General features: G+C 35.0%; 1 protein-coding gene across 7 annotated transcripts in view; it reads right to left on the bottom strand.

The window, feature by feature from the left end:
• Positions 1-231: 231 nt before the first annotated feature.
• The window catches only part of Ankrd17 (ankyrin repeat domain 17), a 147,646-nt gene continuing 130,850 nt past the window's right edge, over positions 232-17,027 (bottom strand). For all 7 annotated transcript variants that reach the window (XM_071614337.1, XM_027950848.2, XM_027950847.2 and 4 more), the window contains 7 exons: positions 16,520-16,669; positions 13,015-14,648; positions 8,636-8,833; positions 3,044-3,292; positions 2,345-2,523; positions 1,781-1,945; positions 232-841 (listed from right to left, as the gene is read on the bottom strand). In XM_071614337.1, coding sequence (XP_071470438.1) covers positions 782-841; positions 1,781-1,945; positions 2,345-2,523; positions 3,044-3,292; positions 8,636-8,833; positions 13,015-14,648; positions 16,520-16,669 — 2,635 coding nt within the window. In that variant the 3' untranslated portion in view covers positions 232-781. The remainder of the gene's footprint in view (positions 842-1,780; positions 1,946-2,344; positions 2,524-3,043; positions 3,293-8,635; positions 8,834-13,014; positions 14,649-16,519; positions 16,670-17,027) is intronic.

Below are 17,027 nucleotides of genomic sequence, written 5' to 3' on the forward strand. Positions count from 1 at the left end.
ACTGGTATTAGTGATAACAGGCAAAAAGAGAAGAAAGTGAAGAGAATATGTATTAATTCTAGGAGTGTGGAAAAGTAATAACAAGACAAGGGAAAGTTAGAAATTTCTTCTGTATGTGCCTTGCTACAAACCCAAAAGAGAGGGGCGAGTGTTTTAAAATCCAATGTAGGGAAACATCCACTGATAATGCCCATTATTTTACTTTATACTTAAATTACACAAGTAGAAAAGTTATGCTTATTAATAGTTTAATGTATGAAGGAAACATCCAGATTTCTGAATATGAAGGTACATATCTCACATTAATTTAAGTCTACATAAAGTAGAGCCTCTATACTGACATATTGAAATTTACTTTCTGCTTAGCCTTTTTCTGTTATGTAAACAATTGTACATTTATTTGCCATTCTAAAACTTCAGGATCAAGTTTACATAATTTTGCTAAATTTCCGTGTTTGCTCAGAAGCAGTTTACAGTACTAAAACCAACCAGCCAATGAACAGCTTCAACAGAAAGTTATGTCCAAAGAGGAAGAGGAAAGAAAAAAAGAAAAATGATAAGAAAAATGCTAACTAAGGTAAAACAGATGATGATGGGGAATGGGCAGTCACAAATGTTCACAGAAAATAGGTCAGTTAGTAAGTTCTTCTGCAAAAAGCCTACACACTTCAGTCAAGCACATCAGTAGAATGATTTGGGAGCGTAATTTTTTTTTTTTTTCCAGCCACTGGTGATTTCCTCTGAATGAAAAGGAATTTGCAGGCTAACAAGCTGATCCTCATCAGCCAAGTTGGTTCATATGCACACTGTTCATGTGAGGTGTCCAGGGCCCAGTCCATACCTATGAATAGAAAATACATATTTTATCAAATATATATTTAACACATATACTTCATTAAAAACTAATGAAATACTCTTAGTACCTATGTACTAAACACCTAAGTTATATCCAATTTGCAATGTACTAGAAAAAAATGGAGAAAAACACTGTTAAGATCTACTTCTTATTTTTCTGTAGTGCTAGAGATCAAACCCAGGGCTATGTGCATATTAAAAAAGTGCTGTCACTAAGCTACAACTCCAGTCCCCAAACCACTTTTATCTTTTATTTTTTCTACCTCTCTCATTCCTCAAACAGGATATTATTTATCAACATTTTTTCTTCAAAATCATCACTTAAGTAGATACAGATTAATGGTTGTTGAAGACGATGAATCATTAAACATACCAAATATGATATATTTACAAATATATAACCATTTCTGTAAATTTTTACAGTCAATGATAGTTTTGATATGTATATACTTTTTTTTTAGTTATTGACAGACCTTTATTTTATTTGTTTATTTATATGTAGTGCTGTGAATCAAACCCAGTGCCTCATACATGCTAGGCAAGGACTCTACCACTGAGCTACAACCCCAGCCCCAACATGTATATACTTTTAACAAATAATCTCTAGATGGCCCCTTTCACATCACCACTAAATTTTTATGTCAACCTAAAATTATTTTACAAGACAATCAACTTGTAACTTAAAATCTTTTGTCTATTATTTGCTACCCAATGGTATATATGATGGTGTTCCATAATCTTACCCCAAACAACTCCCTTTTATAGCACTTCCCACCCTTCTGCTATATTTCATCTAAATTAAATCTGTTTCCTCAACTGATCCTATAATTACATTCTTTTGTTACCATAATGTACTTGAATCCTATTTGTCCTTGCATTTCATAAACATTAAATAAATGTTTGCTTGCTGAATAATCAATCTTACCGTTTGAGGACCATTATTTTCTGTAGAGCTTGAAACCATTTTTATCAGTGAGTTCCAAGAGGGATCTGCAGCATGAGGGCCATTAAATATGGGTCCTCCAGTACCATCAGGGATAGGAGCTACTGGAGGAATCATTGCATTCCCATACACAGAAAAAGGCATACCCTTATAAAAAGGAAAAAAATAACCCAAAATTAACATTCAATACACTATTTACTTTTTGCCAACAGAGTCAGCAGCTTTGAAACTGATATTTAAAATTTTGTCTCATTTTGGGAATGTGTGTGTGTGTTATATAAGGAATCTAAAAATTATTTTAGTTTTTTTTTTAACATTAGGTTATAAATACATCTACTATATCCAAAATATTTTGGCAAAAAACACTCCTCTAAGATAAAAATCAAGACTTAAAGAAGTTATATTTTAGCCAGAATTTGACTAGTATTTGCAGCCCAAGCGCCAGCTTCATTTTACAAATAAATGTTAATATACTTGCAAGTAAAAGAAGGTTCATGATGAGAAATATTTTGAAATAATGAAAATGCCAGTTTAAATCACCATTACCCCAACTTTAGGAAAGTCCATGTATCCTGCAGGAACATGCTGATGGAATGTACCAGAAGGAGTTACAATTCCTGTACTATCTCGCTCCATTGCTTGATGCTGTGAAAACACTCCTGGATCAGACATTGGCCTGTGAATCATGGGATTTCCCATCCCAGGGTTACACCAGTCTACTTTGTCTGAGGGAAAAGAAACAAAAATTGGTAACATTTAAAATTGAAGAACAGCTAAACGAAGCAATTTATATTTTTCTAAGTGTTGTCACATTGGGCTGTGGATTCTTTCAGACTAGGATATACAAACCCACATACATACACACAGAAATACACGCACATAAACACACATATATATATTTTTATAGCACTTCCATGTTTGTGGGAAGTGATATAAAAACACTTTGTGTTACAAAACATAACAAAAATAAGATAAAACCTAATGACCTCAAAAGAAATGGTAACATCTTAATATGATGAAATGAAAAGCATTAACATGCTTTAATTAGCCTAATTTTCAGTAAGCATTGATAAATTAAAGCAATGAAGAGATCATATGGGAACTGAACAAAAAGTGATTCACAAGTCAAAACAAAGATAGTAATAAAGATCTTTTAAAATTAAGATTATGAAAGTTAGATACTGTTTAAGTAGTATAGTTAAATGCATAAATTTAATATCTAGTGAGTAGGATAGCATATCATACCTTGACTGCCACCAATCCCTTCAAAGGACCAGATGCCACTATGCCCTACTGATGTGGACAAATTACTTCCAATAACAGATGGAGCTGAAGTTCCAGTTTGCCTGATACGTGCAGAGCGTTCAGTCCCAATAGGAACTGGAACTTTCCTGTCCTGAGAGACATTGTTGGGCTTTTCTGACCCTAAAGGTACTGATGATGGGGCAGGAGATGGTGCACGAACTCCAGAGGATACTGACTGTGCAGGAGAATCTGAAGAAGAGACATTTTGAAATAGAATACAGGTCACCTACAGAATATATAATTTTGTAAAACCAAATCTTAAAAACTCTGAAGATATTTCAAATATGTATTCACTGGGGAAAAATTAAATATAAGAATAACGTTCAAATAATAAGTTAATGCATATTAAAATCTGGTTAAAGTTCTATGACTTTGTGGTAGAATGTAAAAATGTCAATGCCACAAGGTAGTTAACTACTTATATAATAAACAATTTAGACTAATTAATATTCAAATAAAGTAATCTTTGACACTAACTAAAATATAACACCAGAGCAATGAGAACACATTGTTAAATAAAACAAAAACAAAAAACAAAACACTGCCTGTACTGGCAATTCCCAAACAGTACTTTTTGGGGAACACTTACTTTTTGTTTTGTTATGATGAAAAAACAAAAGAGATTCAACTATCTACAAAATTGGGAATACCTAGTTTAAGGGGAAAAAATGACATATGCTCATAAAATACTAATAGGAAACTGTTTCATTATCCTAGTTTATTTTATTTTCCCACGGGTAGTCTTATAGACTTATTAACTTATTAACTATTATAAACTTATAAACGGGTAGTCTTATAGACTTATTAACTTATTAACTCTTATAAACTTATTAACTCTTATAAAAGTTACTTTTGGTAATAACAACCTAAAAACTTTACTTATCAAAATAAGGTATAGAGGGCTGGGGTCGTGGCTCAGTGGTAGAACACTTGCCTGGCTTATGTGAGGCACAGGGTTCAATTCTTGGCACCACATATAAATAAATAAAGATTAGTTGACAACTAAAAAAATATTTTAAAAAAATAAAAATAAGGTATGGATTTTAATAAAGCCAGTTTGAGAATACTTATTAGGGATTCCAACTCTATATATTATTGAGACAAAAAAAACCCAAAATAACCAAATTTATTGCATGTGGAAAGCTAAAATATTAAAATACATTTAAACTTTAAAAAAGTAGAGAAGTTTGAAGTTAATTTTCTTGCATTAATGGAAAATGAACCCAAGGAAACGCTACCACTGAGCCACAACCCCCCAGGTCTTCTTACTTTGGAGACAAGGTCCTCGATAAGTTATCCAGACTGACCTCAAATTTCTGATCCCACGCCTCAGTTTTCCTGAGTAGCTGTATTACAGATGTGACCTACCCGACTAGTATAGTTTAAAAATCAAAACTGTTAACATGCAGATCTACCATCTATTCATAACTACCTTACAGTACTGCCCAGAGACAGTATTTTTCCATTTAATTATTTATACATATAAGTTTGCTATATGTGAATGTGGTAGATGATGGATAGATATGGGATATGGATAGATGATAGATGTAAATTATGAAGTCATCTATCTACACATATACACCTCTAACATGACACAGTGCTACTATTCGCCAAGGCACTTTTGAGGGAATTGGGAAGTCAAAGAAAAATTCAGTCACTATTAAGTTTTTGTTTTGTACTGTGGTGATGATAGGAATCAAAACTAGACCTTCATGCATGTGAAAGCACATGCTCTACTACTAAACTACACATCCCCCAGTCCTTTAAGATTTTATATTGAGACAGGGTCTTGCTAAATTACTGAGGCTAACCTTTAACTTGTCATCCTTCTGCCTCAACCTTTCTAGTTGCTGGGATTATGGGCATATGCCACCCATAATACTATGGTATTATGTGATACTATGCTTTTAAAAAGACTTAGAAAAAAGAGTTAGTAAGTGCTGTAGTGATCAATTCCATCTCACTAGTGCTCACTGGGATCTATTTCAGTTAAACTTACTGCACCTCTCAATGAGTTCTTGTGATTTTTTTTTTTTTTTTGAATCCAGTAGTGGGGATTAAATCCAGGACCATGTACAATGTAGGCAAGTGGTCTATCACTGAGTAACATCCCCAGTCCTACTTATTTTTTATATTGAGACAGGGTCTGCTAAGTTGCCCAGGCTGGCTTTAAACTTGGGATCCTCCTGCCTCAGCCTCCCTATTAGCTAGGATAATAGGCAGGCACCAATGAAATTATTACTTTTTTGTAAAATTAATTTATTTTTATTTTTTTAACTTAATGTAAACTTTTTAGTTTATGTTATTTTTCCCTCCTTCATTTCTGCTTTTTAAAAATTTATTTATTTATCTGGGCTGCTTTTATTTGTTGTTGTCCATGTTGTTTGCTTTCCTCTATGTGGTACTAAAGCCTGAAGACCTGCTTCCTGGACATTCACTCCCATAATAACAGCAAAGAGAAAAAACACAAAAGACTGTAGACACCTCCCCTACGAAGGGCCTCAACATAGGTTGTTTCCATAATGTAGCAGACAGACATATCATTCCTGAAAGACTGGAGGAGTAACCACAGAGAGTGTATACCACACATACCATATATTCTGTTGTCTACATCACACCCGCTTAAACTACCAGAGTGATCCCATGCACATGAGACCTACAGAGAAAGCAGGTCCCTCAGGCTCCAACACACCACACATTATGTTAAAACCCACGAATCACAGTAGAAGTAGTGATGGAAACCATGCTATGTTGTCGAAGTAGAATTATGCAGACATTACAAAATAAACCAATGTCCCAGGGCACACTGTTAAGAGCAGGTTACTAAGAAGATCTTCACAAAAGTAAAAGGGATATCCATTCCAATAGATGTACAAACTCAACATAGAAATGCAAGAAATATGAAAATACTGGTGAATATGACACATCCTAAAGGTTGTAACTCATTAGTAACTGATTCCAAAGATTTCAAAGTAGATAAATAGCTGAGAAAAGAATTAAAAAGAATGATTTTTTTAAAAGATTAATGAATTCCAAGAGGATATAAGTAAACAACTAAATGTATTAAGGAAGACAATGCAGGGTATGAAAGAAAATTCAATAAAAAAAAATTCTGAAAAACAACCAAACATCTTGGAAATGAAAAGTTCAACAGGTCAGATAAAATGCAGTTGAAAGCCTTACAATAGACTAGATCAAGTGGAAGAAAGCATGTTAGAGTTTGAAGACAAGGTTGATAAATTCTTACATTCTGACAATAATAAAGAAAAAAGAAACAATGAATAGAACATACAAGATCTCTGAGACACCATTAAAAGACCATAACTTATACGAACAGATGAGGGAGAAGAGCTATAGAATAAAGGCACAGAAAACCTATTTAGTGAAATTAACAGAAACCTTCCCAAATCTTTGGGAAAAACATGCACATCCAGGTACGGGAGGCATCTAGAACCCGAAATAGACATGACTAGAAAAGAAGCTCTCCAGAAACTTCCCAAAGAACAAAGAAAAAAAAAAGTTAAAAATTGTGAGAGAGAAGCTCCAAATCACATTTAAAGATAAGCCCATCAGAACAACAGCAGATTTCTCAGCATGAACTCTAAAGGATCTCAATAATTTGAAGCCCTAAAGAAAATAACTCAACCTGGGTTATATATAATTATATCCAATAGAAATTTCCTTCAGATATGAAGATGAAATAAAGAATTTCCAGGCTAAGCATAAGAATCTCATAATTATTAAGCCATCATTACAGAAGATACTTAAAGGAATCAATCTTACACAGAAGTAGAATAAAGATAAATATAATCAAGACACTGGAAAGAATACATCTCATTAGAAAAGTAAATAACCAAGAAAGAATTAGGAACTAATCAAACATAATTAATACAGTAAACAACTATATCTCTAAAATGAGTAAATGAGGAAGAAATGGACGTACAGAGTATTCAAAACTATGAGAAGAAAAAATGACAGGAACTAGGCCATATCTTTCAATAATAATCCTCAATGTATATGGCCTTAATTCTCAAAAAGACAAAACTGGCTTAATAAATTGAATAACAAGACTCAGGCTGGGCATGGTGATGCACACCTGTAATCAGAAGGATCACAAGTTCAAAGCCAGCCTCAGTAACTTAGTGAGACCCCGTCTCAAAATAAAAATTAAAAAAAGACCGGGAATACAGTTCGGTGGTAAAGCACCCCGGGATCCAGTATTCCCCCCACTACCTGCCACCACCACCACACACAAAAAAAGACAAACAAATGAACGAAAAACCCCCGATGATATACTGCCTACAAGAAACTCACCTCAATGCCAAGACATACACAGACTGCAAGCAAAAGGGTTAATATTTCAAATAGAATTCGAAAGCAAGTAGGAGTAGCCGCTATATTCACATCTAACAGAGTTCAAGCCAAAATCAGTAAAAAACCAAACCAAAAGACTCACAGGAAAAGACAATGGTAGATGGAGAGGGAGGGGATATGAACATAGCTACTTTTAAGTCCTGGATGGTTCTAAAAATGATCCCATATAGCCTTATAACATCATTTTCCTTGGGATTCTTTAGATGGACCTATATTCTTTGCTGTGAAAAGGGCCTAACTAAATAGTTTTCTCGTCTCTCATAATTTCTTTAATATAAAAAAAGAAAAATGTAATTCTGAGTCATATTATTATAAAATAAACAAACTGATATAGTAGAGAAAAAATAGGTTTTAGAGATTAGGGCAGATCTAGGTTTTTGTGGGGCCTTAAGCATATACAGTTTTGGGAAACATTTGTAGGAGAAGAATGTAAATTAAAAAAAATCATGCTCTGAATCTTGGATCTGGGACCATTTGAACATGGACCGTGTATCAAGATTAGTAGTGAATTAGTATTATATAATTGCATCTGAATGTTAATCTATTAATCTATTTGGTATTTGGCAATAATATTGTAGTTGTTTAAGAAAAGGTCCTAATTCTTAAGTAATGCACTGTTTTTAGGTATGAAGTATATCTACATCTTAATTGTGTTTTCAAATTTAAAAAAACAGCAACAAAAAAGCAAACAGGGAAAATAAATGTAATGAAATCTTTAGTTCAAGTAAAGGAAATATGAGTTTTTTGAACTATTCTTTCAATTTTTCTAGAGCTTTTAATTTTTTTGTACTAAAAAGTTCTTGGAATGTTGCAATGAAGCAATTTTAATAGCATCAAAGACAATGTATCAACAATATAGTTATATAAGGAGGCCCTGGGTTCAATCACAGCACCAAGATGAAAGAAAAAAATCTGGCATGGTGGCACATGCCTGTAATGCATGTAACTGGGGAGGCTGAGGCAGGAGGATCTCAAGTTCAAGGCCAGTTTCAGCAGCTTAGGGAGACCTGTCTCAAAATAAAAAAAATAAAAAGGGCTGGAGATGTGGCTCAGTGGTTATATACCCTGGGTTCAATCCCCTGTATCTCCTACCACCACCATCAAAAAAAAAGGAACACATACAATTCTTCTTTTGGAATTATACCTATTAGTACTCACCATTTGATGCTGATGAACATGGAGTTAACAAACTAAGTGGGGAAAAATGTTGTCTGTTAAAGTTAGCAGCTGCAGGTGCTCCTCCAAGGGGTGCTCCAGGTCCATACATCTGACCTCCCGAAAGGTTTGAGGCAAAATTTCCCAAATGTGTAGAAGAAGGTGTTACAGAACCATATGGCGAGTCCATATTGACAATACCTATAAAAGAGAAGACCATCATAATTTATAACAGTTATTACCATTAGGAGAGAATTAGACAAAGTCAAAATTTTAAGAGGCTACAGATATATCTGAAACTATTTAATTATTAAAAAAATTTCTCCTTGGTTACTTCTTTCAGACCACTGTTACTTCTTCATTTTATAAAGATAACTATAAAAAGAAAAAATCATTAAGGGGATGATTTCACATTTAATTTTAATATTTCATTTATTATTTGCTATTATGAAGTACTGATAATATCAACTGGTAATTTAAACATGCTTAAAAGTTAAGGAATTAAATTTCTATCTTTAAAAATCTATAGGAAAGGGTCTGGTGATGTACTGGGAAAGCACCTATGTAGTAGTGCCTTAATTTAAGTTTTATTCTCCAGCTACTCCCCCCATCCCTCAACCACAGAGTCAAAGGTATGCTACTACAATAAAGAAATCTGGTGTTGGCAGCTTAACCAAGTGGCTTGGGTTTCCACAGTCAGTAACACAACAATCTACCATTTAGTACTAATATAATACGGAGTGAGGTTTGAAACATATCACCTATGTGATACTCCTCTTGGAAATGACTGGTCTAAATCTAATAATAAAAAAAAGATAAATTTGAAAACATTTGTGGAAAAATTGGACTCCTCAAAGGATTCAATATCATGAACTGCATGACAGCAGGATGTGGTGGTTCACACCTGTAATCTTCATAAAGAATATATTTGGGATAATGGTATTATGAGTTAGGTACTATGATTGATTCCAATTTTCTTGAAGGTAGTAATAGTGGCATAACTGGGAAGGCATAAATGCATGTTTTGGGAATATGGAATGGAAGCCAACCCACTATGGAGTGAAGTATCATAATGTTGGGAACCTACCTTCTCATGATTTGACAAAGGTAGAAAGTGAAAGAAAACAGAGACAGGGATAAAAAGAGGGGAAAGAAGAACACAGAAGGGCCTAAGAGGCAAAGCAAGAGGGGACAGAAAGGAAAGAGGCAAAAGAGGGTTTGAAAAGACATTGATAAGTAGATAATAAAAGTGAGGGAATCTACAGGTACTCATTTCTGTGTATTTTTTTCCCTTAAAATGTATAACCCCATCGCCCCCCACCCCCCCACACAATTTTAAAAGTTTCTCAGCCAGGTGCGGTGGTGCACGCCTGTCATTCCAGCAGCTGAGAAGGCTGAGGCTAGAGGATAGTGAGTTCAAAGCCAGCCTCAACAAAAGTGAGGAACTAACCAACTTAGTGAGATCCTGTCTCTAAATAAAATACAAAATAGGGCTGAGGATATGGCTCAGTGGTTCAATGCCTCCGAGTTCAGTCCCCAATACCATTCCCCCCAAAAAAGTTTTTCAAAATAAAAATAGATTTCAAATAGTTGAATTAAAAAAAAAAATACAGTTAAAAAAAGAAAGCATAAAAGAATGGAATGCAAAATGAATTAGGAAAAAGAAGGAAAAAAAATAGTATCTGGAAGATGTTAAAAAAAACTTAAGAGGCATTTCCTGTGCAATAAAGAATAAAATTTTTAACTAATGACCTTCTTCTAGCAATGTTCTCCTTTGAGAAATTCTTAAATTTCAACGCTAATTTTAACTCTAATCAACTTCTGCTCCTATAAAGCTGTTCCCCACCCCCGCCCCATGCCTTTTTCTTTCTTTTTTTTTTTTTTTGTATCAGGGATTGAACCCAGGGGTGCTTAGCCACTCAGCCACATCCCCAGCCCTTTTTATCTATTTATTTTGAGACAGGTCTTACCAAATTGCTTAGGGTCTTGCTAAGTTGCTTCAGCCTCCCCAGTCACTAGGATTACAAATTGCATGCCACCACACCCAGCTTTTGCATAGCTTTTTACAAAATAAAAACTGATTTCTTTGTTCTCTGAATCTTAATTCTAGCCTTTTGAAATATACCACCTAGATTATCACAATTTTTGGAATGACAAAGTATTTTTGACAAAGAATAAATTCTGTCATAAAAATGAAATTTAAAAGCGTTCCATGCACTGGCATATCATATCCCTTTAAAATTCAATTAAAACAAGGACACTGTTTAAGTAAGCAAGAAAAATTGTTTTTTTTTAAGTATATACAGAATCAACCCCCAGCCAAAAAAAAAAAAAAAAAAATTACTGATCATGTTAATTACATGGTGCAGAAATAGGTAAAAATAACAGAGTTCCTACTAAATCTGAAAATTTTTGTCCTAGAATGTTGTATCTCTAAAAATAAAGATGGAACATGGAAGCTTTTCTGTAAAAGACATGCCTGTATGTAAAAGGGCTGGGGATATAGCTCAGTGGTGGAGTGTGCTGGCCTAGAGTGTGTGGGGCCCTGCATTGAATACCCAGTGCTGAAAAAACAAAATAAAACAAATAAACAAAAAGTCCAAACAAATAAACAAAAAAACCTCACCAATTACCAAATATTTTAGGCTTGGAAGGCCACATGGCTTCTTTTCCAACTATTCAATCTTGTCATAGTGTGAAATCAATCATATAATATGCAAACAAATGGGGCATGGCTGTGTTTCAATAAAATTTTATCTATAAACACTGAAATTTGAATCACATATTATTCTTTCTAAAAACAATTTTTAGCAAGGTATGTTGTGCACCTGTAGTGCTTTTCAGAAAATGTCTCTCTGAAACTGCACACTCAATGGAAGAGGACAACCTTCCCCAATAGAGGAGGACTGTTCCTCAGTTGAGGGTATATGGAGTAGCTGTGCTTCCCTGGTAGAATCTCCACAAAAGCTCTCAGGGAAAGATGAGGTAGAAGGACCACTTTAGCCCAGGATGGACAACAAAGCATGACTCCATTTACATAAATATAGGGATAGTAAGTAAATAAATAAATTTTAAAAATGTGAAAACAGGCAATAGGCCAAATTTGGCCCACAGGCCATTGTGTGTCAATCTCTCACACGAATTTTCTTTCATTACTTGAAATGCACGTAATAAAAACACAATAACTCTAAATCCAACTGGGTATCCTAGATTAGATTCTACAAAAGAAAAAAGATATTAATGGAAAAACTGGTGAAATCTGTAGTCTAGTTAGTAGTACTGTACGGATATTCTGGGAAAGGTACCATGTTTATATAAGGTGTTTACATGCCAGGAGCAATGGAGCACACCTGTAATCCCAATGACTCAGGAGGCTAAGGCAGGATGATCACAAGTTTCAGTGTAGCCTTTAAGTTAAGACCCTCAAAATAAAATAAAAAGGACTGGGGGTGTGGCTCAGTGGTAGAGTCTCTGCATTCAATTCTCAGTAAACAAGCATACACAAATGGACACACACACACACACAGAGTCTTAGATGTTTATTTACGTACAGGAAGCTAGAGGAATTATATAAGAATTCTATTATAAACCCAAAAAATTTTGAAGTAAAAACTTTTTTTAAAAAATAGCTTAAAATCACAGGATTTTAGATCCTCCATAAATTATAAATATCAGTGTTGTCTGATAGAACTTTCTGTGACAATGGAAATGCTCTACATCTCTGCAGCAGTCCAATGTGGGAGGACTGGCCACAAGTACTTATTAGGCCTTTGAAATATTACTAGCTTGACTAAGAGGATGAATTTTTAAATTTATTTAATTTTCATTAATTTAAATAGCACATATGGCTATTATTAGGCTATTTATTAGGCTATTATTAGACTGTTTAGCCCTACATTTTCCCATTATTTTAGAAACAAAACTGAAAGGAAAAATGAAACCAAATTTTAAAAATTTCTTGTTAGCTATTTGGTTTTTGAAATAAAAGTTTTGGCAGCATTACCTTATTAATTCGAACACAAGAGACTTTTTTTTTTTGAGAGAGAGAGAAAAATTGACCTGATAAACTTATATATGGGAAATTCAAGATAAAATCTACTGTAGTTTTCAAAGGCTTAAAAAAAAAAAAAAAGTATGCTAGATGCACACAACACAACAGCATTTGATTTAATTGAATAAAACAATCTTGTTTGATTGCAGCTCAGCGATAGAGTACTTGAGATATTGGGTTAAATCACCAGCATCCAGAAAGAAAACAAACATTAACAACTATAACCTCTATCCACATAGCCTAGCCATAGAATTAAAATATTATAAAATGATCAAGAGTTTTCCTATCACCTCGGTGAGTAGCTGCAGAATGTCAGAAAATAGAAACTCACCTGAGGGACTTGGAGCAGGTCTCTGTAATGGTGGTCTAAAACCTGGAGCTTTGGAAGTATCAGACTGATGTAAAGGATCTGAATTTGGCAAATATGAAGACTTTCCTGATAGCATAGATTCTGGTGTTGACTGAGATGAAACAACAGATCCTCCCCAGAAGGCATGAGCAGAAGTAGGGTTGTTTTCAAACAATGTGCTAAAGGGCCCAAATGGTAAGGGGGCACTGAAATTGGGAGCAATAGGCTTATTTGCTGGATGTACTGAATTCTGACAAGCACTTTGTGTACTTAAGGTTGAAGGTAGCTGGACAGAGGAGGGAACACTGTGAGGTCTTTTGATATGATTGACACTGAGAACTGCAACAGATGAATTCTGCACTGGAGCTGGATTCTTGTGAGGAGCACTTGTGCCATGAGAGGGTGGTCTAATAGCAGGGGTTTCCATTTTAGGAGGTTGGGAGCATCCCATTTGTGTCTGAGGCATAGGGTAAGTCACTGGGGCAGTAGAAGGCACCGCCACTGGAGCAGAACTTGTTGTTGCTAAAGGAGGAACAGTCATTCTAACTTCCGGGGGAGGAACCTGAGACTGCTGAAGAGGTGGTCTTGGCTCCTGGGAAACAGATCCCGGAGGCTGTTGCTGAGTAGAATGAACTGATGAACTCCCAGAAGAACTGCTGCTGTTTGGAGGTCTATTGTTTGCTGTTTCTACTACTGGTGGACTACCTGCTTCCTGTTCGGAGGAAGATGCCCCTTTATTTGGAGATGCTGATCCACAATCCAAAGGGCTGTTTCTAGAAACCCCTCCTGGCTGGGCTGGTGGTGATGGGGAAGATGGGGATGATACTGGATAGTGTTCTTTGGCAGTAGGCATAGGATATGTGGCATTTGTGGGTGCAGTGCTGTTGTTGCTTGCTGTGGTTGTGACTGTTGTGGTGGTGGCATTGGATGTCTTCACAACTGTGACAAAAAGCTGCCTTCTGACAGAAGGTGAACTTGGACTACCATTTGTAGATGTACCAGGCACCGTTGAAGCTGATGAACTGGTTGTAGTTGTTGGACTTGAAGTTAAAGAACCTGCTGAATTCACCTGAGAACCACTGCTATTCTGATTGCTATGGCGAGGCACCATGTGAGGCTTAGGCGAGTTAGTAGCTCTGGCAGGGCTCAAAGGCCTGACAGGAAAAGGACCCCAAGTGGATTGAGCTGGTGGAAAAGTACCTCCAAAGTGGGTCATGGGCAACCGTGGTGGACGGATTTGCTGGAAAGTCTGAGCAGCAAGCAAAGCATGTGCAAACTGTGGAGGAGGATATGCTAATGGAAGAGAAACTGGAAAACCAGGCCTCACATTATTCACTGGGTTTTTAATGGTTTTGTGAGTAGATGCAGAAGAAATTGCAGGCACAGTGAGTGCTGTGGCAGTTTGAGATGTTGATGACAGAGCTACAGTCGTCATTTTAATTCCCATTAAGGAACTGTTAGCAGCAGTGGTGGTAGGTGCTGATGACCCTATTTTGGAATTTGCTGAGGAGCTTTTCAAACGATTCTTTGGAATAAGTTCATCAATTTCTTTGTCGGGATCCTTGATGAGAGCATTGATCAACTGAGTTGCCTGTCTTGTTGATTCAGTGCCACCCCTGTATGTTGACCAAAACAAAATTATTAGGTCTAATTTTTTCTATTTACTAATAATATTAAAGTCTACATGAAATTAATATACATATATACAGAGAACAGATAAAAGTTAAAAAGCAATCTTCTGACCAAAGTATTTTCCAAATAAAGCAATAAACTGTCCTGAATTAATATTATATGTGTCAGAGGAATGAGTGATTTATTTATTTTTATTATTATTTTTTTAAGTTTTAAGTGGACACAATGCCTTTATTTTTATTTATTTATTTTTATTTGGTGCTAAGGATCGAACCCAGTGCCTCACCCATGCTAGGTGAGCACTCTACCACTGAGTCACAATGCCGGCCCTGATTGAATTATTTCTAAAACTTAATTTTAATATTGTTTCCTTAGAATAAGAAATCATTTTCCCACTGTAAAATACATTATGGTTCGGAAAACTCGTGCATATAAAAGTCTATGTAAGCTGTATGATCAGTACTATAAATAATACAAGAGGGACAAGGGCTGTAGATCAGGAGTAGAGTTTGCTCAGCATATGAAAAGTCCTGGGTTTGATCCCTAACACTGCAAAAATAAATAACTAAAAGTAATACATGGAAAACAATCCAACTAAGAAAACAGGTGTTGGGGATGTACCTCAGCAGTAGAGCACTTGCTTAGCACATTTTAGGCCCTAGGTTCAATTTTCAGGAATGCCCCCCCCCCCCAAAGTCTGTCTTTTAAATCCTGGTATCTAAGATGACTAAGATGACCTCATTTACTATACATTCACTAGTAGTTTCTCTGTTAGTAGGATAATTATTATAATCCCTCTGGCAAAGGATCTCAAAAATGAGTGAGGACTATAGAAATCAGTATGAAGATTACTAAAAGAATAGGAATGGAACCACCATATGTCCCAGTTATGCCATTCCTTGTTATTTATAGAAAAGAAATAAAGTCAGCATACTCTAGTGATATAGCATATCCATATTTACAGCAGTGCAATTCACAATGCTCAAGTTAGGAACTAGCCATTACAACAATGGATTAATTTAAAAAGGCAAATTAAAAATAGATAGATATACACAATGGAGTTTTTTTAGCTATAAAGAAAAACAAAATTATGTTACTTGCAGGAAAATGGATGGTACTTGAAAGTATTATATTAAGCTAAATATGTCAGATTCAGCAAGTCAAGGGCCATGTTTTCTCTTCTATGTGGAAACTAAAGAAAACGGGGAAAAATATGGGGGGAATGGAGAATGAGGGAGAAGAGTGGAAGGGGGATATTTAGGGAATGAAACTGAACCAAATTATATTATGTACAAATGACGACTATAATAACATCAAGCCCTAATGTTGTATGTTAAGGGAAACATTTGATTGTAATAAAAGTCTTACAGAAACCTAAGGAAGAAGCTATCCAGAAAGAGTATCTGCTTCCCTCTTTAGTCAGGGCAAAGTTATGGCTACCCAACTATTCCAGCAGAGGGAAAACAAGAAGAAAGAAGGATGAGTAAAAAACAGAGATGGTTAACTACCTCCTTATTTTATAAGTACATTACAACTATTGGCCCTATGATACACTGCAAAAGTACATCTGCCTCCCACAAGCAAATTTGTAACAGCCATCATAAAACATGAAACTCTTTCAAAGGAACTTGGATTTACTTTAAAGTAATCTAATACAGCTTAATACATCCTATTGTTTCTTAGAATATTGTTTTTTTATTTTAAAGCTATTCAGACACAGACATATTCTGAGTTATTTAAGATAAGTGTACTACTAAACACAAAGTTCCAATAAAAACTTAAATGGTTATATTTCATTAAGCTACAGTATGATAAAACAGAAAGAAAGAAAGAAAACATAAGAGATAAATTTTGCCTTATAGTTATTATTCGATCTCCTGTCTTGTCTTTCTGTTTATCAATATCTATATGTGCACCAGTGAACTCCCGAATAGCGTTGATATTACAGCCTCCTCTTCCAATCACTCTGGATATTACAGTTGATGGAACAGATACTTTCTTTGACCTGTTTACAAATTGCAAAAGTAAATAAATTAAGATAAATCATTAATATCAGTGTCTGTAATTAAAATAAAGGGAAAGAGTATTAATAAAATGTTTTTCTGCAGAAAATAGATTACCCTTAAATAAGTCTTTTATATCTACTCTTACTCCAGATGAATATATTAAAAGGCAACTAGCAATGACAGACAGCTTTACCTAAGCTTCCCATCTTGTTATCAAAGACTTTTGGCTTTCTTGACTCTCACATAACTATGTAGACATGCATTGTGCTAACGCAAATACCAATAGTGAATATGACAGGCTAGGATTCCTGTCCACATATACTGACTGCACAGACCTCAAATAAGAAAAACCCAATA

This window comes from Marmota flaviventris, chromosome 7 (assembly GCF_047511675.1).
Source record: "Marmota flaviventris isolate mMarFla1 chromosome 7, mMarFla1.hap1, whole genome shotgun sequence".
In the NCBI taxonomy this organism is placed as follows: Eukaryota; Metazoa; Chordata; class Mammalia; order Rodentia; family Sciuridae; genus Marmota; species Marmota flaviventris.